Source organism: Anomalospiza imberbis, chromosome 1 (genome assembly GCF_031753505.1).
Source record: "Anomalospiza imberbis isolate Cuckoo-Finch-1a 21T00152 chromosome 1, ASM3175350v1, whole genome shotgun sequence".
NCBI classification, from domain to species: domain Eukaryota; kingdom Metazoa; phylum Chordata; class Aves; order Passeriformes; family Viduidae; genus Anomalospiza; species Anomalospiza imberbis.
This window is the reverse complement of record NC_089681.1, coordinates 21,370,020-21,397,072: the sequence shown is the minus strand read 5'-3', so window position 1 is coordinate 21,397,072 and position 27,053 is coordinate 21,370,020. Positions and strand designations below refer to the sequence as shown.

General features: G+C 42.3%; 1 protein-coding gene and 1 long non-coding RNA gene across 2 annotated transcripts; one reads left to right on the top strand and one right to left on the bottom strand.

Moving 5' to 3' along the window:
- The first annotated feature begins 17 nt into the window (after positions 1 to 17).
- On the top strand, positions 18 to 10,756 carry LOC137470568 (uncharacterized). The gene is made up of 2 exons (XR_010997133.1): positions 18 to 155; positions 1,121 to 10,756. It is a non-coding gene; the product is annotated as an uncharacterized lncRNA (long non-coding RNA).
- On the bottom strand, positions 8,648 to 24,739 carry PABPC1 (poly(A) binding protein cytoplasmic 1). Its single transcript, XM_068184001.1, has 15 exons — positions 24,020 to 24,739; positions 19,216 to 19,409; positions 19,008 to 19,123; positions 17,042 to 17,181; positions 15,686 to 15,780; positions 14,018 to 14,155; positions 13,826 to 13,921; positions 13,120 to 13,392; positions 12,839 to 12,932; positions 12,562 to 12,672; positions 11,430 to 11,584; positions 10,925 to 11,009; positions 10,627 to 10,757; positions 10,237 to 10,332; positions 8,648 to 9,088 (listed from the first exon to the last, which is right to left on the bottom strand). Exons 1-14 carry the CDS (start codon positions 24,210 to 24,212, stop codon positions 10,240 to 10,242), a joined length of 1,914 nt encoding a protein of 637 aa, XP_068040102.1. The 5' UTR covers positions 24,213 to 24,739; the 3' UTR covers positions 8,648 to 9,088; positions 10,237 to 10,239.
- Positions 24,740 to 27,053: the final 2,314 nt, after the last annotated feature.

Here is a 27,053-nt window from a genome sequence, read left to right as displayed (position 1 = left end):
TGAACAGCTGCTCCCTCCAGACTGTCCTTTTTAAGAGAACAGCTGCTCTGGGAGACAGCAAGGAAGCAGAGACTGGGAGTGTCAAACAACAGAAGCACTCTCAGACTAAAAAGTGATGGGAAGCAGGAAAATGCACAGCAAAAGAAAAGGGGCAGGTAAGGCACAGCCACAAACAGGAATTGTGTCCTTTGCATTTTGTCCAATTGCTCCTCAGTCAGGAGAGGAGCTTGTAGAGATGGAATAAGAGAGCTTTGAAGATTGCTACCCTGAAAGGGGCACAATTAGTTCAGCGGCTTGTTCGGGATACAGAAAGACGGGGTCGACTGAAGAGGCGTTTAAAAGATAGTTTATTGCAAAAGTCGGTCTAGTGGAAGGGTGAGACTGCAAGGTTGTTACATTCAAAGCCATCACATTAGAAGCTGTTCTAATTCCAGTAACAATGAATTTATAAATTTCTTATCCAATCAGCTACTTCCACAAAGCTCGCTAGCATCTTCATAACAAGTTTCCAATTGCTATGTTTTTACTCAATTTGCTGCAGTGTGTCTTTTTCTATCCACTCATATAACTCTACAGAAACTTTGTGCTGTGTCTGCTACTTTTTACCAACTCTACAACAAGTTCTATTGTTAAACTTTAGACTCTTCTACTATCTTTCTTAACGTATTTATTTGCTTACAAGGCATATTTCTACTTGCTTAAAACATATTTCTGCTTAAACTACAAATCTTTATTCTTATTTTGTGTCTGTTTCCCTATTCTATTCTACAGCTCCAAGCCTTCTCCAAGGTCTTAGGTCAAGCACTGTATCCATCTCTATCTCTGAGTTTGTATGTTGGAGGCCTTGGGAGCGCTCTCTGCTTACATTTCCCACATCAGCTCATCCAACAGATGCCAGAGACAGACCCTGCAGAGTAGTATTCAAGAAATACCCTCGGGTATAGCAGTGCAGAAATCCATCCATGAGGGAAGTTTACTTCTAATTTACATTCTTTGCATCACAGAATTGTTGCCTTTGTGGAACACTGTGGTCATGATATGTGATCTGGTCACATGTGGTGCAAATTACTTTATCCTGGAGTAAGGCTTCTCATACATGTGCATTTTTCTACATTAACAGAGTATTTCAAGCAATATAAGCAGAACAGGATATAAAAATTATAGACAAGCAACCTCACAGAAGAACAGGGAAGGCAATTAAGAGACAGCAGTGTAGTTGTAAACTTCAAGACCAAGTGCGGGAGCTACCAACAGCAGGAATGAAGGAATTGAAAACAAAAATCAGCTAACAAGTTCTTAAGACCAGCAGGAGGCAAACTCTCAGTTACCAGGGATGCAGAGAAGGGAACAATTTTGCTGAGTGCACTAATGATGTTAAAACCTGTTGAGCAAGAAACAGTAGGCCTTTTAAAAATGGAAGCAAATGCATAAGCTGATTTATTAGTTCAGATAGGCTATCCAAAACTCTCCATTAACCAAAGCAAAATACAACTGTGAGAGGTCCCGCAGGGAACAGAATTGCAGAGCTGCAACTCCAAAGGCACACCTCAGCAAACATTGCTTCTCATGGCAGCCCTGCTGTGACTCATCTGCATTTTAACTGTGCTTCTCCAACTGTTTGTGCAGTCACAGAGTTGGGAGAGATGGATTGATACCCACCCAGGTTTACTGGCTGAAAAACTGCTTCAGAGTGGTCCTATCACTGCAACCGAGAGCACAGCAAGGAAATTGCCAAGAAAAGCAGCTACCTAAGCCACCAGCATAAGTGTTCACCAAAAAGGGTCCTAAAATAGGGCTGGGTGAGGTAAAATTATGCTGCTCAGAAAGGATAATAGTGTGCACTCAGACTTACAGAAAAGCCAGAAGAGATTTTGCTTGGAGCCAAGGACTGGCAAAGACCAGCCAGAAAGCAAAGAGAAGGATAGCAAAGAGAAAGCTGACAGACACACTGCTTTCACAGAAAAGCTCAGCATCACATGCTCTCCTTCACTTTCCTAAAAAATCGAGAGGAAGGATAGAGGGCAAAAGGACAGAGGCAACTCAACAAGGAACAAAGCAAAAGTAGAGATAAACAGGCATATTCACCCTGAAATCGTCCACTTCTGCCTGGGGCCATACATTATTCTCTGAAGCTCACTATTCCTTGGAATACTTCAAGCCTGTGTTCCAGCTGTTTTGTAACTCTGCGTGGAAAGGATCACTCCTGAGGTATCGACTTAGGCAATTCGAGATCCAACACTTGGTTAACCCCCAGCTTGTCAAAAAAAATCCTGCAATCGACTCTGCAATTTGCCTGGAATGACCTCCATAAACTTTCCAGAGTTGTTCATGGCATTAATGACCAAAATTGAGCAGCTGCACCTCTTTCCCAGAGGCCAAGGAAAAGAGGCACTTGGAGCCAACAGCTGCTGCCGCTTGGCCAATGTTTCCCATTTAGCCAGTTTACCATACCCTTCTGCCACAAGCCTTGGCTTTTTTTTCCTGGATTTGCCTCTCAGTCGCTGCTGGATTTCACCTTGCAAATGTGTGCTCCACGAGCAACGCTCTGCCCCTCCGACAGGACAGCACCAGGACAACCAGGCGGCTGTGAGGGCCAGCTGGGAGGGCAGGGATGGGAGCGGCACCAGGCGCACCCTCACCTGCTCGGAGCCGCGGCCGCGCCGCGCCCTGCGGAGCAGGAGCCCTTCCGCGCACAGCGGGCCCGGCGGGGCCCGGCAGCAGCACCGCGCCCTCCGACCGCGCCTGGCCCCCAGACCGGGCCCTGAGACCGGGCCCTGAGACCTCGCCTGGCCCTCAGACCTGGCCCTCCGACCGGGCCCTCCGACCGCGCCTGGCCCCCAGACCGGGCCCTGAGACCGGGCCCTGAGACCGCGCCTGGCCCCCAGACCGGGCCCTGAGACCTCGCCTGGCCCTCAGACCTGGCCCTGAGACCTCGCCTGGCCCTCGGACCTCTCCCTCAGACCTGGCCCTCCGACCGGGCCCTGAGACCGCGCCTGGCCCTCAGACCTGGCCCTGAGACTGTGCCTGGCCCTCGGACCTCTCCCTCAGACCTGGCCCTCCGACCGGGCTCTGAGACCGTGCCTGGCCCTCAGACCGGGCCCTGAGACCGGGCCCTGAGACCGCGCCTGGCCCTCAGACCTGGCCCTGAGACCGCGCCTGGCCCTCGGAGCTCTCCCTCAGAGCTCTCCCTCCGACCACGCCCGCGGGGTGACGCGGGCACTGAAGCGCTGGGGCCAGGCAGGGAGGGAGCTCAGAATAGCTCGAGGAAGGAGCCTACGAAGTAGTAATTCATTATGAAGTGATAGTAATTCACTGTTTCTCAAGGAACATGAACTAGTTACCAACTGGAGGAAGGGGTACACAGAGGGTTTGTAAGAAAACAAAATCCTTTTTCCACCAAGTACCTCACTGTCAAGTGTAGTTAAAATGGTACATCCATCTCTGGGCTTGCATTTATGGCTAATTCCCAGACAATAAGGGTGCTTTATTCCTGCTGTTTTTCACAGCTTCCTTTCACATGTTTCTGGTTCCCTTGAGGGAAAGGCATTGCAGGACTGGGTCTTCTCTTGTCAAAGTGCCTGTAGTAAGTCTACAAGCAGCACTGCTGGAGTTGTGGAATGGGCTCATTAACAGGGAAATGATGCCACTGCAATGCCTGCCCTGCAACTGAGGGCCTGAAGTAAGCATGCTATGCTAGCCTCACCAAAAAGCCCTTTTTCAGAGGAAGAAAATTGCTTTGTGAAGACTGTGATTGACCGGATGACCTGGGGGAAACCCTTTCCCAGTAAAATAAGGCTGATACATATTTTTCAGGAAACAGGATTAACTGTGGGCATTGTGAATCAAATGGAGGAGAGTGAGTAAAATAAAATTGTATAATGTGTTTGATAACTTGATTTGTTTTTATTTTTCATCTGTGCAGTCAAATGTAACCAGTCCAGTGACTTCAGGGGCACCCCACAACAATCCTGTTGCAAAGCCAGCGCTGTAGCCTTACTGTCACAGTACCTCTGGTGTACGTGGGAGACGAGGCTCCTCACACCCTGAGGAGCTCTGGAAGAGCTTTTCTTCCACTCCTGAGCAAGGCTGCTGTGTGTATCTGTTTGACCCCCAAGACATTTTGCCAATCCATATCTCCACTTTTGTAACCTGGGAGGTTAAGCGCCTACAGAATGAGTTTAATGGAAACATGTGAGGTATAGGAAGACAAAGGAAAGAGCTATGCTCTAGGTCACAGGAATTTTCTGTTGCTGGTCTCTTCTCATCTGCCTAAATCTGGTTCCTGAAAACTATAGGAGGGGAAACTGGGCTAATTTTGGGGGTGTCCTGTTGCAGGGTAGGGACATGGTATGGCTTTGTTGCTGTACTATACCACCCACATGTCACTGCTGGGGACATGGTTTTGGGGGGAAGCAAAGGTGAGTGTGTCACCGAAACTGCAGGAAAACCAGAAACTCTCCAACAACATCTTTTCAGTGTTAGAGAATTAGCATTACGTTATTTTGGATATGCAATAGAAATAATTTCGTCCATATATAAGCCCGGCTTCAGTACTGAAAATCACTCCATCACACATGGTTCTTTACCAGACTTTTCACATGTTTATACAAAAAAACCCAAAGACATTCTCATTCATTGGTCCTAAATTATACAGTTCTGAGCATTGAATCTCCTATTGGTTGTTGATCCCTTTGCCTTTGATGTTAATAGAATGATGGTCCTTATTCTGTGGTTCTCTTATCCATCTTTTCACAGACCAGGTGTCTCTGACCACACCACAGGGTGATTGTTAATATTTTTCTCCTGTGTATCTTGTGGCTACTCCCAAACTGTAGATGTTAAGTTCATCAGGCCTCATCTCACCCAGCACTGGTGAACAGAATTGTTTAAAGAGAAACTTCAATTCCCCTTTTACTGGGACAAAGGTGAGCAATCCCCTGACTAAAGTTACATAAAAAAATTTTAGAAGTTGTATCATTTCCAACAAGTGTGCCATTTTTGCCTCCCTCTCCCCAGTGGGAAGGCTGTCAGCATCTGCCCTGAGGACCCCATCCTCTGCCATTGGTGTCCATCCCCTCCTTTTTTCTCTGAGACAGAGCAGTGGTAAGAGAAAGGATTAAGTAAGCTTCCATTCACAGGTATGATAACATAATATGCTTGGGGCCCACCTTTTGAAGCATTTGAATCTCTGTTTGAGGTCATCTGGTGACTTCAGGTTTAACCTAGAACACATGTAACCCAAGGTCCCAGTTACTGAAATGTGACACAGCCATTTAGCCTGCCCAGGGCATAATTTTTGGTATTTGAGTGCTCAGATATCACATGGTACATTTTAAAATATACCACTCAGAGCTATAAAAAAGTACAGATGTCTGGCCAGCTATAGCCAGTTGGAACATGACAGGATTAGGGACGTTTCCTTAGCAGGGGACATGGGAAATAGGAGACCATTTGGCAGACGTACTGCTCTTAGTACTTAATGTACAAAAGGGCCATGATGGTGGCCTAGCTTATCAGTTCTTTTTTCTTAATGATTACTTTCAATCCCAATACAAGTGAGAAATCTAAATTTCAAATTACTTTTTTGAAAATATTCTTCCTTTGTTCTTGTTGCCCAAGTTGTAATTACATGCGCACCTTGTGTTCTTAGTGTAGCTGGAAACATTTGTTTTAAATTTGAATTCACTTCAAATGCAATATCCTAAGGATTTGTAGCCCCTCCAGCTGCATTTTCATTTCCATACAGCTACTCCTTCTCATTGACCATGTCCTGTAGAAGATGAGACTAAAAGCTTTCTTTCAGTGAGGTAGTCATACCACATGGACTCACTTAGAACTACAAAAGTCTAGGGAGAATTGTGGTCCCAAGGACTGCAGCTCTCTCTAGCATATTAGTTTGGACCACAAATCCTAAACCTATAGAAAAAAATATAAATGGTATTGTAAAAAAATACAAATTTTAAGTTGTTTTGGATTTTTTTTTCAGTTATCCCAAGCACGAATATGTCTACTAGATATAGATTTCAGGATTTTTTTTTCCAAGACTCCTAACTCAAAATGCTGAGTGGCTACCTTTGAACATCCAGTTGTCCATCACAATCATTGAGAATGTTACCAAGAAGGACACTCAAGATGTAAGGACTGAAAACACCATTTATTCAAGGGTAGACATCTAATTAGCACAAACTGGCAACAAGACATTGCCAGACTCTAGAACATCTTATTTTCCAGCACCTTGCCCCCTCCTCCCCTGGACCCAGTGAACTCTGAATTCCCTGGACTTCAGCAGAGCAGCAAAGAGAATGTGAGCAATCCAGATTACCTCTGCACCAAACCTTTGATTTAGTTGCTCATAAAACCAAGTCCTGCCTGGGAAAGTGGGTGGCAAATATAATACCACTCATTCATTCAAATCACCATCCATTTCACAAGCAGGCTTTTGGCTGATGCTAAACTTTGAAGTGTTTGCTGTGGTCAGAACGGAAGACCTAGGAAGACTTAAGGAGTGAAATGTCAGAGGATCCAGCAAAATCAGCTTAGCACTGGCTGAGCAGGGTGCAGAGGATCAGCGTAAGCCTCTGACACATACTAGAGGGAATGTGTGGCAGCAGAAGTGCCTGCCAGTCAGGCTGCCTATTAACTCAAAGGAACACTTCTCTACTATTGAAAAAGTTGATTTTTCTGCATGCTGCATTGTTTTACAGTAGTACTCCAGAGATGCATTGCTAGAGACACTAACAAATGCCTTGTTTGCCATCTTTAAGATTTAGAAATTAAATAGAAGACATTTACTGAATAGGCATCTGTAGTATACAGCAGGGAATTACTATGTAAGCAAGACTGTGAAGAAATAAACTAAATCAACCCATGGCTTTGTTTTCTTAGGCTGTCATGATCACCTTAGCAGAATTGCCTTGCTGTTTCCTTCCATCACAGAAGTTACCCAGTATTTCATGCTGGTGCAGATGCTAGTGCATGAAACACCTACAGAAGTCTTGTAGAAACTCAAAGACTTCCTGTTCTTTTTCAGCTACCCCATCGGCAAGACATTAAATAACTTGCTCATTCTTACAAAACAAAAATTAGTTTGGTTAACTCCAGCAGACTCACAGAACACACAACTTATCTAGGAAAACAAGCAGAAGTGAGGTGGCCTCTTACTTTCCAGCTATTGCCCTGAGAATCCTGAAAATAGGTTTTTGTAATATCCTTTAGATCTTCCATTAAACTTTTAATATCATCAGATTCTTCAGCACTCCCATTATGGTGCTAAGTAATTTTATGCCATTAACACTGTCTCCAAAGTTTAAATGCTTTTATAGTTGACATTACATAAAATCAAGGTTACACATTCAGCCTCTTAACATGGACATATCTTGCTTGAACTGCCTTTTTTGTAGGATTTACCACCCAATTTCAAAAGTTCTCAATTCTAGTCACCTCAGCAAGACTGCAAATTAAAGACCATCTCAGTCTGCTGCCATCAGGACAGGACTGAGTGTAAGAATTACGTACCTTTAACCAAATGCCTTTTACAGCCAAGGATTTTAATTAGATTTGTTACACCAGACCAATTTCACCTCATTATGCTAGGTTTATTTCTCAAATTCTTTAACAGAAAACCTGAAATCTTCCCCTTTGCAAGAGGGGGCTCCTGAACTGTCTTTGAGGGGACTTCAGAAAGCATACTAAAAGGGCTTTGACTGCAACAACAGATCAGAGAACACTGGCATTCCCACCACACAACATAGATTTCAGAGACTTCCAGAACAAATTAACCCCTTCTTGTGAATTCCATAGAATCTGTATTCTTTACATATAGCAACAGAAACCCAGCAGATTGCAGTGGCTACCAGTCATGCCTTCTTATGCCTTCCTCCATGACTAACAGATCTTTGTGCCTCTTCCCCACCCCAGCTAGCCAGGTTTTACCCTCTTCTTTGTAAAAGCAGGACATGCCACTTTCACTGCTTCATTTCTTCTTTTGCATTATTGATTTTGAAAAAACAACTTATACAGTCAATTATGGGGTAAACTGGGTAGGAAATACCCTTTTTTTTATTCTGCAGGTCTGCAGAAAGGGGAAAACAAAAAAGCAAGGCAGCAACTGTAGGATAATCCATCTGTGGATGGACAAACTTCAGCATATCTGCTAATTCACACAGTGAAAGTTTGTTTTACAACAAAAGCGATTTTACTGTCTCTTGTTTATGCATTTAACACTTAGCTTGATTAAGCATTTAAGTATTAATCCCGCAAAACTCCCAACCTCAGTATGGCTCTGTAGCAAATGAAACAGCTCATGTGTTACTGCTGCCTCTTCCCCTACTTCAGAGCCACTGGCCATTTCACTGCAAACCCCCTTTAGGGACACAAACTGACTTGAAGACCCCATCAGCCCTGAGTGAAGACAGAATTATTTCTGTGCTGTTGTACACTAGACCAGATTCAGATCAAGCAGCAATTTATTAAAAAAAACCCCAACACTTCCCCCCTCCTCCCTTCACTTCTATTATTTAGAAGACAGTCTACAGGTGTAATCTTCTCTACAATCCTCTAAAACATACTACAGAGCGGGACTAAGTTGTCATTCCAGATGACAAGCTTATGAAAAGCACACTGTACAAAAGAAACCATCTCAAGTAAGTCAGTGTTTAAGGAATTTTTATTAAACCAAGAATTTTATAATCCAAATTATGTTTCTTTGCTCAGCTATCAATTCTCACTGTCAACTAAAACAGTGGTGATAATCTGAGCTTTTCCACAGTAAAGAATTACAAAATTAAAGAAAGGAATGCTTTAAATTTTTGTACTGTGCTGAAAATTCTTTCCCCCTGGGTTTATAAAACATTAATTTGTATTTTTTATTTTACTATTTTTTTTAAATTTTAAATCAATAAGTAATCTAGGACTAGCATCTGTTTTGCTAGCCCTGGCGTTGCTCGGTATGTAAGCTTCAAAGTTTCCTTTCCTTTTTTTATTTATTTTATATTTTGCAATGTTTTTCTCAATATTTAATAGTTTTTCCATGTTTAGATTTTTTTTTTCTTCGGTGAAGCGAAGTTCTAGATTGTAGTCCCGGATAGCTCTGTGAAGAAAAACAACACTGTTATGCTTTAAAACAAAAGCAGCACACCTTATATATGTTTTCTGACATGTTTACTACTGTATACCATGCAGCACTCTGGGCTTTCACTGTTTCAATGATACCAAAGTTCTCTAGAAACAGAGTATCAGAGGTCCTCCCACTTTTTAGGGGACACGAAAGTATTCAAAAGTTTGTGATCCTTGGCAAGACAGCCCTGACTCTAGAACTGGACAGTCCCTTAGACAGCACTGCTTTAAGCACTATGTTACTGTGATTGACTGCAGGGCACCTCCACTCTTGAGGCTCATCAAATAACGACCCTAGCAGTATCTTCAATTTCCAATTAGTAAATCATCATGGAGCAGATGGAGTAATGGTCTCAAAGTATGGGCATCTTAGTTCAGGAGAGACAATCTATTCAGCACTTATCTCCAGAAACAGAAACGTGTAAAAATCATTACTCAAATTCTTCCTCCGAAAGGAAAAATGTTAAGCCATCAAATGTTAAATCAGGCACCTTTAAATGATAGCTACAAATGTGGAAAGCAAGTTCACAGGCAAAACCTAACTAGACAGAAGAGATAATAGATTCCTTTATATCCACAACTTCACATTTTTTTCCCTGACAAAATTGTTAAGGTACAACCATTTGCCTCTGTCATGCACAGTTAAGGTACCAACGCCACAGAAGGAAATGAAGAAAAATCACTATTTTAACTGACATTAAATTCACCCAGATGTGAAGTCAAGACAATACACAGTTTAGTTTTCACTAGACAATTTTAGAATCTGGTAAGTATATACAAGCGACAGTGTAAATAAACTCTTTAACTTCTAAGGAAAAAGAGGGTTGGAGTACCATTCTAAGCTTATTTCAATTCCACAAGTTGTTCTCAATAGTATGAATAGCAGCATTTGACAGAACTGCCCATTTTTGCACACATGCCTAGAACTAACTCCAGCTAAATGTGTTGTTAGAAACAATGACATGTCAATAGCTTTTGCTAACCAAGTGAGCACAGAAGTTTATCATAGCTGCTACTTCCTCTGGCTGCACATGACACAGAGCCCGGACACACGCTGCTTACAAGGCCACGGACCAAACACTTGCCTTAGTCAGCCTATGGAACTACAGCGGCCAAACTTACTTATTAAACACTTGGAACCCCAGTGGGATTATTAACTGCCTTTTGAGCAGCCTCTTTAGCTTGGTGGGCTTGTAGTACGGCTACAGCTTCATCAACCTGTGAAGTACAAATGAAAAATTAATTAAGGGAAGCTCAGCAATTTTTGTATATTTAAGTTAATAATACAGTGGAAATTATGCCTATAAACAATGCCTACATTGTTGAAAAGAAAAATGAGAACATTACAATTGCAGTTCATGCAATGTAAGTTGCTGTCACCCTCTGAAAGAGGATACTTTTGCCCTGAGCCACCACTGCACTGCTGTTACTCCACTGTGCCAGCAGGAACAACTGTTAGATCAGTGTAGACTTAACCACCTACGGAACCAGTGCAAGGCAAAGGCCACCTACCTTCGAACGAAGAGACTCAGGAGACTCCAGCATGTGGAGGAGTTCAGAGTTGTCAATCTCCAACAACATACCAGTGATCTTACCCGCCAGAGTAGGGTGCATGCTTTGAATAAGGGGGAATAGACGTTCACCTAGCAAGAACAAAGTTAGTCAAGGACAAATCCAGCCTAAATTTAAGGGATAAGGGAAACAAACTTGTTCTACTGCTAAAACCATTTACTCTGCATTTCAAGACTGAAAAAGTGTACTTCAACTGTCCTTCTGCTACAATGCATAAAGAAAGGTATCATGTACGTACCTAACATCTGCTTTTGTTCTTGTGGAGGTGCAGAAGCCAACATGGAAGCAGTCAAGGGTTCCTGACCTTGCACATGGACAGCAGGCTGCAAATTAATATTTGAAAATTAAACCCTGGCTCATAATTAGGTGCAGCTTCCAACAGCCAATATTTCACAATTCAGCATACATTATGCCTACAGTGTCAGAAACATCAAAGAAATTAATAACTATGCCTATTTAACCATATATTACTGGTTAGAGGTGAGTGATGATGCTGAAGATTATTAGAAACTGCTCCACTAAGGAGCAAACACAAGAATTTAGGCTAAGGTATGAAGTAACTGAAAAGAACAAAGCAACATGGGATCACATCCTGTCCCAGGTGAACTTCAAATATACTTAACTCCCCAGTGCTTTTACTCTACTGCCATGATGAAGAGCCTGAATTGCCCTCCCATCAGCCTCACCACCTTCCTCTGCAAAGAACATCAGTAAAGCACAGAGCAGCTCCCCAGATCACACACCTGCTGCATAGCAACCTGCGGCTGCGTGTTGAGGTGCTGCTGAGGATTGCGAACACCCGCAGCGTATTTGTACTGTGGTACTGTGCGCACGGCAGGAGTGGCCGCAGTAGCTGCTGCTGCAGGACGTGGACCCATCGTTTGTGTTGATGTATTAGCTGAAAAAATAGTAACAGAATTCCATACGTGAGTAATTATTATTATAATTATTTTGCCCAACAAACCAATTTGACTCAAATACCTAATTTAGGTATTGTGTTACAGATTCATCTTAATAGTATTATCAACTGTCACATCACTGGTCACATACAAAGGTTCAAACCTTGAAATTTACTGGATTCTGATTTCCAGTCACTTCATTCATTAGTTGCCCTTTTTATATGCTACTGGAAAAATATCCATGAGAAAAAATCCACTTTGTTTGAGTATTAATATAATTTCATTACAAGCTAAAAGACATTTGATTTCCTGAGCACATTATGTCAGTCATTCTAAAAAAGATACTTTTAGGAAGTAAATGGCTGGCAGGTAACATTCTGGGAGAATTACACGTTCAGAGAGGCTGTGGACTCCCCATCCTGGAGATGTGCAAGACCAGCCTGGAGGGGGCTCTGAGTACCCTAGTCTAGTAGAGGGTTCCCTGCCTCTGACATGGGGGCTGAACTACACAAGCTTTAAGGTTCTTTCCAACCCAAACCATTCAACGATTACAGTCAATTCTGGTTCATTCAGTGATGCGCAGATTTTGCATCCATGATACTGGCTCGCAGTGATAAAACATGGATATGTAAAACATAAAAAAATTACTAAGAGCTAAAATTGTATCATCTCAATATTTCTACATGCAACCTATTATTAAAATTGATGCAACTATGTTTAGAAATGACAGAAGCCATCTTACAGTATTACTGAAGCACACACAAGAGTAAGTGCTTCATCCTGAAGAGATGGGATCACAGCTGGAGTCTTTGCTGGGACAGTATTCATAGCAATTACTAGAAGGTGGTATTAGCTTATTCAATAGGAATATCACATGTGATATTAAACTTACAAATGTTTATTTTGCGAGACCATGCTGAACCAGCAAAATTGGAACAAAAGTCCAATACTTAAAGTTTGCACAAATCAAACTCACCAACACGCTGCGTTGACATGACTCGTGGAACTTGGGAAGAAGCTGGTCTCATGGTACTGAACGGTGGTCTGGGTGCTGCTGGGCGGATCGCACCAGGCATGTTTTGGAATGCTGTGGTTTAGAAAAAATATACTGTTACATGCTGAAACACTGAGTGATGATGACATGACAAACAGAAGACTAATACAGCAATGCCATGAAAATCTATCTGGAAGTGCAAAGGTAGATGCTACGGAGTTTACAGCAATCACTGGAAAGAGGTAAAGAAGTGACTTACGATGAGGTCTGGCACCCTGAGCAGTCCAGCGAGGACTAGGTCTAGCAAGTTGAGCGAGCTGATTAGTAGGATAGTACGCAGCACGGTTCTGAGTCTGCCAAACACAACAACATCCCTTAACTTTGCTGTCTGTGAAGGGCATGCTGAACAGCCCCGCACCCTCCCACAAAGAGATTAAAATGCTGAAATCACAGACACATGCTAACCGTTCTATTTACTGTTATATCTAAGCAGATTTTATATGCAATACAAAATATTCAGTTACTCATCTCTACACGTACCTGAGGAATAGCTGCCATGAAGTATCCTGAAGGAGGTGCTGGCTGGTAGGGGTTGATTACAGGATTAGGTACTGCTCTTACACTTGCCATCCTCTGCATGTACTGATTGGTGAGATGAGCTTGGCGCTCCTCTTTACGTTGGGCTAGAGCTACATATAATGGTTTAGTAGCCACAATTCTACCATTCATTTCTGTGACTGCTTTGGTGGCTTCTTCTGGTGACGAAAAGCATACAAATCCAAATCCTTTGCTGCGGCCACCTTCCATCATCACCTGTCAGAACAAAATTGCTTTAAAACTAAATTTTCTGTGTCACACCTATTCAACTTGCATGAGTTTCTTGTTTCTGCTTATTAGAAGTGAGACCACAGGTTTGTTTTACTGAGTATTTTATAAAAATGAGTATTACTGTGTAATAAATAGATAACTGTTACCTGAATAGAAATGAAAATCTCATAAAAATAATAAAGAGCACAATATTGCACTGAAAGATGTAGTTTTTCTCATTTTAGTCTCGCTACTTCATTTCAAGAAAGGATGATCATGAAGTGTTTAACCTGACATGTACAATAATCAAGAAAGCTGATGTCCACATTTACAGTGGGTCACATCTGTTACTGAATGAAATTAACTTTTCTTTGGGGACAGATCACTACTCATTTTCAGAGAACAGATGAGCACTCTATGAGCAATCTATGAACTTTACCTTTGCACTAGTGATTGTACCAAATGGGGAGAACTCTTTTCGGAGACGCTCATCATCGATTCCATCATCAAGATTTTTCACATAAAGGTTGACACCCTAAGAAAACAGGCAAGTTATTTTTAAAAGCAATTGTTCTGTGTAAATCTCAGAACATCATATAATACAGTTAGCCCTCCTGATTTAAAACTGAACCTGGTATCTGGTGATCCTGTCCTGCTTCATTTGTTCAAACTTGCGCTTCAGCTCCGTCTGTCTTTCCACCTTTTTCTGAGCCCGGCCAACATAGATTTGTTTTCCATTGAGCTCTTTCCCATTCATTTCATCAACAGCCTTCATTGACAAACAAGAAGTTAGCAGTGTACTCCAGCATTTTTCAGACACACAAAAAATGCAATTCAAATAAAAAATCTACATAAGTATTCTAGAGAAAGAGCTAATCCATATTAAAATACCACTAATTGAAACAAAATACCCCAAGACTGCCTCACTTATAGTAACATGGAAACTGTCTTCCAAGTATGCTTCTGTCTTGTTGAAGACAAGTCACAAGGGATGCAAACCACTTTTTTTTTTTTTACATGGAGCTGGAAGAAAAAACCCAAGTTGCAAGAACTATTTCTCCAGCCATATCTTGCTAGTGGCAGAGAAAAGCAAATAAAGAGTAAGCAAATAAAGTTGAAAATTTTTAATTCACCTAGTTCTGTCTTTAAGTAACACCTGAAACTGTAATAGCTATCAGATCTTTCTATACTACATGTTAAGCTACAGATGATATGTACACTTTTTTTTTCATTTTTAGTCTTTCATTAAGGAAATAATTAGAAGTATGAAAATGTGAACTTCTTCCCTTCATACTGTTTTGAGTTATAACTCTTCAGATGTAAAACTCTGGCATGTATTTACTCAATTAATTTAAAACCAGAAGTTACTGGTTTATTGTATAGGTCTATGATCAAAGCCATTAGACATTTTTACAGAGATATTGGAATTTTATGTTATTTAAAACACTCAACATGTGATTCTGACTACAGTAAGAAAAACTATTCATCAATTAATGTATGCAAGACAAAGATGGAGATGTTCTAAAGACAGACAGGATTTGTTCTAATCTCTTGCTTGTACACTCACAGTATAGACAAATCACCAAAATGACTTCTGAAAAGCAAACTTTGTTCTGTACTGCATTTTTTCCTGATGCCTAAGGAAAAAAATGCCCCTACTGTCACAGTAAACTGACATATCAAAGCAACCGGCTGACAAAAAATTAAGTTATACAGCATACTGGCATGACATAGACATTTACACAAATAAAAAAGTACCCTTTTTCCAAAGTTACCCCTTGGAGTAAAAGCAACATTACAGGGCTCTATGACTATTCTCTCACAGACAGTTATGCCAAACATGCTTTATAAAACTAATAGCTTTCCTGCTGACTTTGCAGAAAACACAATTCTTTCTGGCTTTTGTGCAAAAGGCATAAACATTTTGTGCAACCAAACTGGATCCGGTGATTCAGCGATGTAGTAATTCACTATGCTGTATATTGCTCAGCATGCAAGAGTCCAAATATCACTAAGACCTTTAAGCCCATCTACTACAGGTTTTAAAATTATTCAATATTTCCCATTTCTACACTAGTTCCAGCTGTACCAGAGTATCTTGACTTAATAGGCTTCTCAGACCAACTGACATTTGCTCATAGGAAAACATTCTAAGTGACAGAAACTCTGCTAAATAATTCAGAAAGTGAGCACCTCTTTTTGCAGTGTCCTTGACCAATTAAAAAAACTTAATCACTTAATGACACGTATTATTTGGGTCTCAGTTACAGGATTCCTAAAATTAAGTCCAAAAGCTTACTTTTTGGGCATCTTCATGTCTTTCAAAACTAACGAAGCCAAAGCCTTTGGATTTTCCACTCTCATCAGTCATAACTTTCACACTTAGAGCAGGACCTTAAAAGAGAATGAAATACTTATGCTTCATATACAGTGTATTCTTCTCACCTTTTGAACATTCTCTTTAGAAGATAGTATTTAGTTTATTTCACTTGTATTACAAAGGACTCCTGCACTAATAATAGTATCAAGTAAATGTCATCCATTAATATGAAATTACTAATTTGCCCTGATGAACTTCAGCAACTATGGCTGAAGTTCATCATGCTGAATTTATTTTCTAATGTATTTTCAACCAATATTTCACCTCAAAGTGAAAGAAAATTTCACCAGCAAGTGAAAAGAAATTTGTTTCATCATTAAAAATTATGACACTTGAAAAGTATTAGTGCTTTGAAGCAGGTACTGAAAAAGCCAGAGGAAGGCCTTGCAATTAGGTATACATTTCAATACTTCTCCTAGTGAAAGGCCATCCTAATTCAGCAATTTCATAACCTCTGAAAAATTGCAGTTCACAGACTCAATTGGAAGTAGCCAATTTAGCTGTAGCAGCTAAATTTGCTACTGTTTCAACGACTGATACTTGAAGAGCAGAAAGGAATTTCCTGTTCCTGCTGTTTAAGGCTGCTACAGGGTATCTCTTGTACTAGGCTTTTCCTTGCTTTACAGAATAGCCAGTGGAGAACAGCAAAAGCATACAGTAAAGAAAATAAAGTAAAAAAAGGTGAGATTGAAAATAAAACGTGAAGAATGTCTAATGGCATTAAGGGATTTGCCATTTCCTATTCTGATGGTAACACATCATATACATTACTACATCACGGCCATACGTCCACCATAATTTTGCCCTGTGCGTAACTGAGGATCAAGGTGGAATCTCACAGCTTGGTGCTGGAATAACTCCTTGTAATTTTCTACTAGGTCAACCACCACAATGCAACTGAATAACAGGGGTAAGTTTGCAGGTCAATGAACGCAGTAGTAAATTCATTAGTCACACATTCTGTAGGTGCATGTATAAAATCAATCTGTACTAAACCAGAGAACATTGCAGAACCCATGGACACATTACTTCCAGATTATTGAAAACTGTTCTGATGGCAGGATTAAATATGATATTCTGCCTATTTAAAATTCAGTTATTACTGCATTTTTGAATCTGAAACTGGAATTAAGAAGCAACTTTTCAGTAATCTTTATTACATTTCTACATCAACATCAGATAGCCCTGATTTCTTGTATTTCAAGGCACTCTACAGATAAGATACATGTAGTAAACTGAAGTTCTCTTGTGTTTATATAAACATTAAGACATTACCAAACTTGCCAAAGAGTTCCTTAAGTCTCTCATCATCCATGTCTTCTCCAAAATTTTTGATGTAAACATTGGTGAATTCTTTTGCTCTGGCTCCAAGCTCTGCCTCACGTTCCTTGCGGGATTTAAACCTTCCAACAAATCTGGTTGCAGGAAGAACAGAGTAATACAGATTAAAGCAAGTGTCTCAAGGTTTAAAAATTTACTTTAATCCTCTGGCATTGTATTTTATTCCTAATCAGTCTCATTCACTACAGGTATGAAATTCTTTAGATAAAATATTTATGATAAAACTCAGTCAGAAAAACAACTTCACTGTCCTTTGCTACACCAGCATGTTTATCCCAGTTACAAGGCATGAAAATGCTTTCAAGCCATTGGTGAGATTGTTCACTCTTATAAAAGAGCCTTTGACAACAAGAGCTCGACAATGGAAAGAGTACTAAGAGGCTCAACAGAAATTCTAGATAACAGCACAATCCCTGTGCCAAGCTTCTAGCATGGCAGCCTAAAAACAGTTACTGCTCTCTGATTCAGATTTTAAGCAACAGATATTTAACTAACTACTAAATGCCCCCCCCCCCCCCAACACACCTCTCCAGCCTGTATCAAAGACTTTGTTTCTAGGCACAGGGAAACAAACAGTTCAACTTGCTCTTGAGTCAAATACCATTGCAAATTGGCTGGGAACACCAATGCTCATACTGGCAGAAAACGAGCAGAACCTGAACATAACATTCTGCAGCCCAAGGACATGCCCTAGCACTGGCTGTACACGGCTGACACTGATTTCTGACTGTAGCAGACTCCCACTTTCAAATTTTATTGTAGGCTCTAACTTTATAATCACAAATTTGGCAAATGCGATACAGCAGCATACAGTACCTCAGAAATTTTTAAACTTTGACAATTTCACCTAATTTATAGCACTTGAGTATAGTAAGAATGGAAGTGTAGTGTGTTCAGCAGATTTTGATAGTGAAGTGTTTTAACTGATTTCTAAAAGTCTAGTCTGAATAGAAATTCAAAGCAAAATTAACTCTCATGATATATTTTACTCCTGTGCTCTTATGACTGCATGTTGACCATTTTTACTAATTTGAAGTTGTATAATAATGGACACTGAATCAAAACATCCACAATATGTCAGGCAAGAAGAGAACAAGCAGGAAACCCAGAGTTTCAAAACACATGTTTTCCCTGTATGTGTCTTGATCTATCCATCTCTACATATAAAAATAAACCATGACGGTAAACTGATGCTGATTTCTGTTATCCTTTTTCCAAACCCTCCCAAGTATGTAGAAAGCTGTTTTTTGCAATTATACCAAACACCATAATAATCCCTTAAGCATAGCTGTGAGACACAGACACTCCCCCAGCCAAAATATTATTAAAGATGTTGCCAAATAATATTTTTTCCTATAATGCAGAATAGTGATAATGTTTAAAACATTATACTTCTCTAAGTTTTATTTTCTACTCCCTAGATATGCCTATTAACAGACATTCATACAAAAATATCAGTCTAATCTGACCACTCTTTAGTGCCAAGTAAGCACCCTTTAGTGCTAAGTATCAGCTGTCTCCAAGTGTATGGATAATGCACTTACCTCACCACTCTTATAAAGGATTTATTATTCAGAATATTTAATGGGTTGTATTTCATCTCAGACCAATAATATCAGAAAACCAGGGAAGATCCCAAATCCTCCTTACATTATTGGTTTATAAGACAATTGATACAGTGATTTTTTTCCTCCAGAGTCCATTATTTGTCTTTCTCAACTTTGACTCCAGAACAAGCAGGTGATACAATTCTTAAAATCCCTAGCACTAAAACCCCACATCTTCTTAAAATTAGAAATTTTCAGAATAACCTTCCTTTCCTAGGTAAGCTTTTAAATCTTTGTCTGCCCTAAACTGAATTTCAGTTTGCTGATCCCCAAATACTTATTTATGTACTTACACTTTGCGGTCATTAAGCAGCATACCATTCATTTTCTCAATAGCTCTTTCTGCAGCTTCTTGTGTCTCAAAATGTACAAATCCATAACCCTTGGATCCATTTTCATCACACACCACCTATTAATGAAAAACCCTGTTGTAATACCCATTGAATGTTTCCAGCATAAACTGAGGAGTCTGTGTGTCAATACATTTTATTTTCCACTAACCTTACAAGACAGAATGTTCCCAAAAGCAGAAAATGTGTCATACAAAGCTTTGTTATCAATTGATTTGTCCAAGTTTTTGATGAAGATGTTTCCCACACCGCTTTTGCGTAGAGATGGATCGCGCTGAGACCACATGATGCGCACTGGTTTGCCTTTAATGACATCAAAGTTCATGGTGTCCAAAGCTCGTTCAGCTGGAAAAACATGGAATTAGTAGAAGATGCTAGTTATCTTAATAAGCACAAATACCAGCTGAAGTACAATTCTTAATAATATTTTTATTATTTCAAGTCCAGCACCATGACCAAGCTGCAAACCCAAGCCTCCAGTGTACTCTGCTGTATGCAAGGAAGAACTGGCAAAAACTCATCAGCAAAAGCTGCACTTCAGAAGGAGCACAAGTCAGCTGAGAAAGCTGCAGAAATCTCATCAGCCCATAAGACTAGATCTATGAAAAGATGCTATGGTGACAGGAGAAAAAGCAGCAAGTGGCAGCTGTTATAAAGTTTTAAAATTTGTGAAAATCAGCTGGCTTCTCTCATATCACATAGATATATTGTGTCAATGAGAATGCTTTTAGAGGTACTGCTTGGGCCTATATGAGGCCTTTTGCAAATATTAACATAAGAACACCTACAACACCAATACCCCTAAACTAACACAATTTCTTTGCTAGATGGACATTCAAGCCTCATTCAGGCAGCTATTCCACACAACTTCCTCACTGACCAAAAAGATCTGTAATGAAATTCTGGGCAAGAGACAGTTCAAAGAGATTCAAAACTAGCATTTACTTAGTTAAGAAAATCTGAAATTATACATATATTTTAAAAGCTCACAATAAAATACATATGAGCTCAATGAAGGAGCAAGCATTAAAACAGCAAACCAGGGTAATGTAAACCAGGTTTTGTTACTCCAGTGGAGTAGTTTTTCCAGTAGAACTCCACAACTAACTTTTCAAATCCTGCATGTAAAATTTCTTGTGTATTTAGATGGGGAAGTATCAAGACTTGCTCATTTTTCACATGTCTCTCCAAAGCCACAAGTCATGTCTGTGATGTTATAACTCATCTTGTGTATTTAAGCACAAAAGAGCAATAGTTCTCAAGAACAGCAGTTCCTTTTCATCCCTGCTCCTGTAAGTCTGGAAGAACACTGAAAAAAGTCCCAATAAATACCTGAAGTTACTCCCATGGGTACTAACTCGCTTCACTGTAATTTGCAAATATCAAAACAATATGATATTAACAAGACTGAAATCATTTCAGTGATAGTTTAAATACAGCAACTGTGTCAGTTAAAATTTTTTTGGGAGGACCAAGGGCCAATCACATTGTGAAAACCCTTATTTAATTTTTTGTTCTTTAATTGCTGCTTTTGTCTTGAGCTATATTGTTCCATGCCATGGCCAAAGACAATTTGCAGTGAGCCTGGGATTCAGGCTCACTGATATACAATGTTTTATATTCTTTATTGTGGCATTTTAATATTAAAAATAAATGTTAAGATTATATTCTCTGAAAGACATATAAAGAGATGGACATCTAATATTTTAATGGGAAAAAGATTATTGATATTACCATATTCACACGACAGTAGCAACTCAGCAACTTATTCAAGCTGAAGCTTCAAAAATTACATGCCAGTCTTCTAAATAAGTTAATGAAGCTTTCAAAAACTTTAATATAAATTAAGCAGGAGAGAGAAGGCAACCTAGATAGTGTTAATGAGAAAGAAAAATTATTGGAAGGCTCTATACTACAAAAGGGGAAGGAGGAGGAGATGAAAAAAAAAAAACAAAAAAAGAGAAAAAAAAAAAAGAAAAAAAAAAAAGAAAAACAAAACAAAACAAAAAAAAAACCTGTGGATATCAGACTGGCCACAGTAGAAACTTGTAATACTTCACTACTGCCCTGGAAGTCATTGGAATTATTACTGCCAGCACCAATAGATGTGCCAGCAACAAATAGTTCATTATTTCCAGAAGTAGTAACAGGGCTTCCTTTACTTGAAAAGAGGCTTTTCTAATTCATGCTAATTACCTCTAGAATAATCCTGACACTCCTCACAAATGTGTGCTCCTAGACACATTTCCCAGCCATCTGACTGAAAGCAGGTCCATAGGGCCTTTGCAAACATTACCACTCTTAACAAATAGTGAGCCTGTGTCTTAGACCAGCGCAATTTCTCCACGAGGACAGCATGGAAACTTCAACAGCTCTCCTCATCTCTCCTCTGGACCAGAAATACAAGAAATTTAAATTTTTCTGCCAAATCGACACCACATTGTCATTCCATGGTAGATTTTAAAAACATTACTAGACTCCACCTACAACCAGGTACAAGCCACTCTCATTACAATTCCCAAGGAGTGAAAGTGGCTCACGTTGATTACATTTCAGTCCTAAAAGGCTGTGCCAGTTGCAGGAGGCAGTTCCATTCAGCAGCGAACTTGTTACCAATGGACACACCTACCCAGCCCTACAGGGCTGTACTTGTGCTGATTCTGCTGGAGCTTCATTGAATGACTCACCAGCTCCCATTTTAGTCGTGAGCAACTGGACAGTCCACTTTAACAATTTCAAAATCACTCAGAATATGCACTTAACGCCAACCTGTGCTAAAGGTAAACAGCAATAGCTATGAAACAAAAAAAAAACCTCTGGAAACATGACCATTCTAAAAATCCAAAGGATTCTGATGCAGTTTCAGATTACTCAAGAATGTTCCTAGTTTAGTGATTAAACAAGATTGCCCGAGTTTTACTCCAGACTATGACTCAAATTCAGAAAAGTCACAACTCTGACATGTGTGCATACTTCAAACATGTGTCATCAGGCCTAATTAGTTTTCAGAAGAGCTTTGAGATCCCTCCTTTACAGACAGCTGATGATGTCAAGCACACCTTCAAAGGTATTTTTCAAAACCCAAGGTAGTTGTTACTAGCTGTTTAATAGGCACAGCCTGAGATGTAGCTAAAAATTTGGCCAAACCAATAAAATGTATCTAGTTTGGAATCAAAATAAAACCAGGATGAATGTAAGAATAACCATTCATCCTCAAAACTCCTATTTCAAGATTTCTGTAAATGGACATAATGACCTACAAAAAGACCCCAGCAAATGCCTTCTCTAGGTATTTGCCAAGAATACAAAATTCTGAAAAATTTTGAATAAGTATAGTCGTGCAATACTATTGAAGTATATTTTAAACAACTGCTTCCAGATATGTGCCAGATGCAGGTTTGATAAAGATGAGAAATACTTTTAGCTGAACTGGACTAGTTATAGACTAAAATATGTGTACCTCCCAAAGCCTGAAAAACACAACATTTGGAGTAACAGCATCTTTCTAAGAGGCATATTAAAAAACTGAATTATGCACTGCTCGGGTAAAAAAAAGCTCTGTTTGTTCCTACATTTGACAAACTACAAACCAAGTCACAAAATGCAACTAATGACAATGATAAAGTCAGCCCTTATGGAACTCTGTCAATACTAAGGACAAGCAGCATTTGAATCACCTTTACCTTATACCCTGACATTATTATATTACAGTACTGACCTGTGCTAACCCCTTATTTTTCTGAGAAACTGTACCAGACATTTTTATTTAATGAAAGCAATGTATGTCAAAACAAGCATTCAAACACTCTCATCCTAAAGAACGGCTGAATAAATCAAAAGCTCGCTGAACTGAGAGAGCTGATAACAGGTGGAGTATCTGCCTATTAAGAAGATGAGGCAGTAACTTTTACTATGTACATACAGATACCATCGGTACACCAAAGTCTGATCTGATAATGGCTGTATGCTAAAGCTAACTCTGAAAGCCAGTTAAATCTAATTGCTTGAAACGTTTGTAATTTAAGTATCTCACTTTCATATGCTTGAAAATAAAACCATTATAATGGAAAACTGTTTACTTGACTGTACTTGAAAACATTTATCTTCTAGTTGGCCAATTACTTTTTTTATTGGACTCCACAAAACCTAGAACCAGTTACAGTAGGTAATTTTAGTGAAACACCCTGCAAATGGATCACACTGTGTTTCCCAACATGACCAAAACTGCACAGAAAGTTTCTTTACTGATATAACTTTGGAGAAGCAGCGTGGAAACGCTTAATGAAAAAACAAGTTTCATAAAAACGCGACTTAGAAGAAACAATGTCAGAGAATTTACTGCGAAGAGACAGGAATGGGAGCACAGCTCGGGCTCCAGCTACATGAGGAAGAAGCACAAGGAGGCCTGAGTAGTTTAATGTCCTCCCTGCACGTGACAGACCTGCCATGGTGTTTTAACAAACGCTTCGGCCTGGACGCCTGTGAAACGACCCAGCCACGCCAGTGCGTCCTACTTCCTTCTCCCGGCCTCTTAACCACGCACTCACACACGCACAGCTCCTGCGCGGTTATGAAAAGGTGCGAATCACTGCGATATTTTCCTCAAGCTACCCTTCATCTCGGACGGACGTGAAGAGCCGCTCGCACTCTCATCCACAACCCCCTCCCCGGGAGCGGGGGCAGCCCCGCCGGGCCACCGGGGCTCCCCCGCCCATCGCCGAGGCCCCGCGGCCGCTCTCGATCCGCGGAAGCGCCTCCCTCCCCCCCCGCTTCTGCGGCCGCCACGAGGCGCGGGCGGCCCGGGCCGCGTGTAAGCGGCGGCCCCACCGCCAACTTCCCCCCGCGCCCCGCCGGGTCCGCCCCGTCCCGGACGGCAAAATGGATGCTGGGCGGCGGCCGGGGCGGGGGGCAGGGGACAAACATGGCTCCGCCGGCGCCCGCGGCCCGGCACTCACCGTCGGCGGGCTGCTGGAAGTTGACATAGGCGTATCCGAGCGAGCGGCGGGTGATCATGTCCCTGCAGACGCGGATGGAGAGGATGGGCCCGGCCGGGCTGAACTTCTCGTAGAGCATGGCCTCGGTCACGTCGGGGTGCAGGTCCCCCACGTAAAGCGAGGCCATGGGGTAGCTGGGGGCGCTGGGGTTCATCCTGCCGCCGTCTCCCGGCGCGGGGGGGGCGCTGACGAGGCGGAGGCCGCGGCGGTCGGTGCGAGCGGGGCCGGCGAAGGCGGCGCGGGGCCGCTCGGACTCAACGGCTGCGGCGGCTGCGGCGGATGGGCGGGCGGGGGTCGGGTCGCGCCGTGCGGGCCGGGTGGAGCTGGCGGCGGCGGGTGCTGCGCTCGGCGGGTGTCGGGCTCGCTGTGTGTCTCCTCTCGGCTGCGCCGGGTCCGGGGACTTCGCTTCACCGGGTTATTTTATATCAAACCGGCCGTTTGCAGAAAGGTTGTCGGGAAGGTTGGATGAGGAAAGAGGATTATTTTTTTAAAAGGTTTTTTAAGATTTTTGGATTTTTTTTGGCTTTTTTAAATATTTTTTTAGTAATAAATGGTGCTGCGGGGCCGGGCCGGCGTGTCCGGGTGGTCCGGAGCACACGCACTGCGCACACAGCTCCGACGGCGGCCGGGGGACAAGGGGGCGGCCGCCGCCCCGGCCGCGCTCTATATATACCCGCCCCGCCCCCCCGCCCCCGCCGCGCGGCGCGCCACGCACCGCGCCGCGCGCACCGCGCACGCGCACCTGCGGGCGGGGGCGGGGACACGCGCGGCAGCCGGCTCGGAGCGGCGGCTCCGGCGCATGCGCGAGGGCGGGCCGGGCCGGGGGGGCGACCGCGCGGGGAGTGCGCCTGCGCCCGCCCGGCGTCACGGGGGGCGGGGTGCGTGTGGGGGCGGCTCGGCGGCAGGGCGCACGCGCGGGAGGGAGCGCACATGTGCGCGATCGGGGGAGGGCGGGTGGGCGGGAGTGCGCGTGCGCGCCGAGCGGACCAACGGCCGGCGCGGGGCGGGGCGCGGCGTGAGCGGCGAGCTCGCGGGCTCCGCGCGCCCCGCCTGCCGCCGGCCGGGCCCCGCGGGGAGCGCGCGCGGGCGGGGCGGGGGGGGGGGGGGGGAGGTCGCGCGCTCGGGGCCAGAAGAGGGCGGGGCTCGCGCGGCCGCCCGGCGCGTGCGCGGGGAGGGCGGCGGCGGAGGAGGAAAGGTGGGACGTGCTGCGCGTCCCGCTGGAATGTTGTCGCTAGGCCGGGAATACAGCGGGATTAGCGTTTAGGCTCCGCTCTGCTCGTTCCGTACGTCAGGCGTGTTTTATCGCTGTGGTTTGTGCTGAAGGAGTTCGAGCTGTCGCTTGAAGGGTGTTGAGAGTTGACCGGGCATCTCTGCAGCTCCGTGGGTGGGTGAGGTGACCACCGTCATCCCGGGCACTCTGGGGACCTGGTGTGAGGCCGCATTCCGAACGTGCCTCTGGAAACTTGCCAGCCGAGTGTCGTGACTTGTACCATACACAGGGTTTCTCGGGGAGAATCACACACAGAATCACAGAACCAATTAGGTTGGAAAAGGCCTGTGGGATCATCGAGTGCGACCTTTGAGCGAACGCCACCATGTCAGTTGCACTGTGGCGCCAGGTGCTGCCTGTAGTACTTCCTTAAACACCAGAGCAATCCTGTGAGCTTGGAAAACCTTGCTTTATTTTTAGCTGGCTTCTCTAGTCTGAAAAAAACTTTAGTCCTGTTGTGAGAAAGGAAAATATTTTCCTATCCATTAGAATTCTAGGGGGTCTTTTAATTAATCGTGTTTCAGAGTCTCACAAAATAATAGAATCAAGTAAAATGTGCTTTATTCCTGCTAAACAAACGTAAAAGTACTTGCACTAAACACTAAACATTAATGCCATTGTAAGGCAGGAAGCCAGATCATGGCTCAGCAGAAGTCTTGGAGGTAACTGCTCTTTTATATTTAATGTAGTTTTTCTTACTGTTTTCTCACTGTTCTTTGCACAATTTCAACATTAAAAAAAAAGAATGGTCTGCAGTTTTGCATCTTGTTTTGTTTTTTTGTTTTACATTTTATGTGACCTTTTATTTTTCTTTGGCTAGCATTTGCCATTATGGGTTTAAGTGGAGCCGTAGGGGGGAGTATTTGTGGAATTTTGCTGTCAAGTGTGAAGATTCCACTTGCACTCAGCAGCTGCTGCAGTTTCACAGCCTCTTCTTGTAGGTGACCAAACCCACGGCAGAGCTGGCATCTCCCCGTGTGTTCCATGGCAAAGTGTGACGTCTTTGTTCAGCCCCCACCCTGTCCTGGGGTGGGGTAAACTGAGGTACCCTCTGGAATCTGAAGCAGCTGACAAATGAACACATCCTGAGGTAGCAGTGGTGGCTTATGTCAGCTGAGTACAGCAAATGGCCTGCACCAGAAGTATCTAGTAGTGAGGTTTGATGTGTTTGTTACAATCTATACAGTGATTTTCAGAGAAAAATAAAATTTCTCTCGTTTAAATACTGGTTTATAATGCCCTCCCTAGGATGTACTATGTACTGTTTCTGATCTCCTTTCCTTACATGGTTCTGTTCTTCATCTCGTCTCCTTTCCCTAAACTGTTCTTTTTCTTACTTGCTTCTTCATTCACACTTTTCTGTCATTGGCACTTGGTTATATTATTACATGCTTTTTCTTCACTTGGCATGTTCCTACTCTTTCTTGTGAGTTAAGTTGCTCTGTTTCTTTGGCACTCCAGGACAATATCAAGATAGAGCTCAGAGCATGGTAAGGCATTTCTCTTTTACCAAATTTAAGGAATCATATTTGTAAGTTTTGTTCAGCACAGAGAGGGACTTTTTGGAGATCTTGTCTCTTAACATGGTATGATTTCAGAGTTTTCTAACACTAAATGTGATTAAGGCAGTAAAAATGCATTCTCAGCCTTATATGGATATCCAAAAGAGTTCAAATTATTGTTTAAAAGCACTGTAGCTTTCTAAGTAAACTTGTCTAGTGTTTG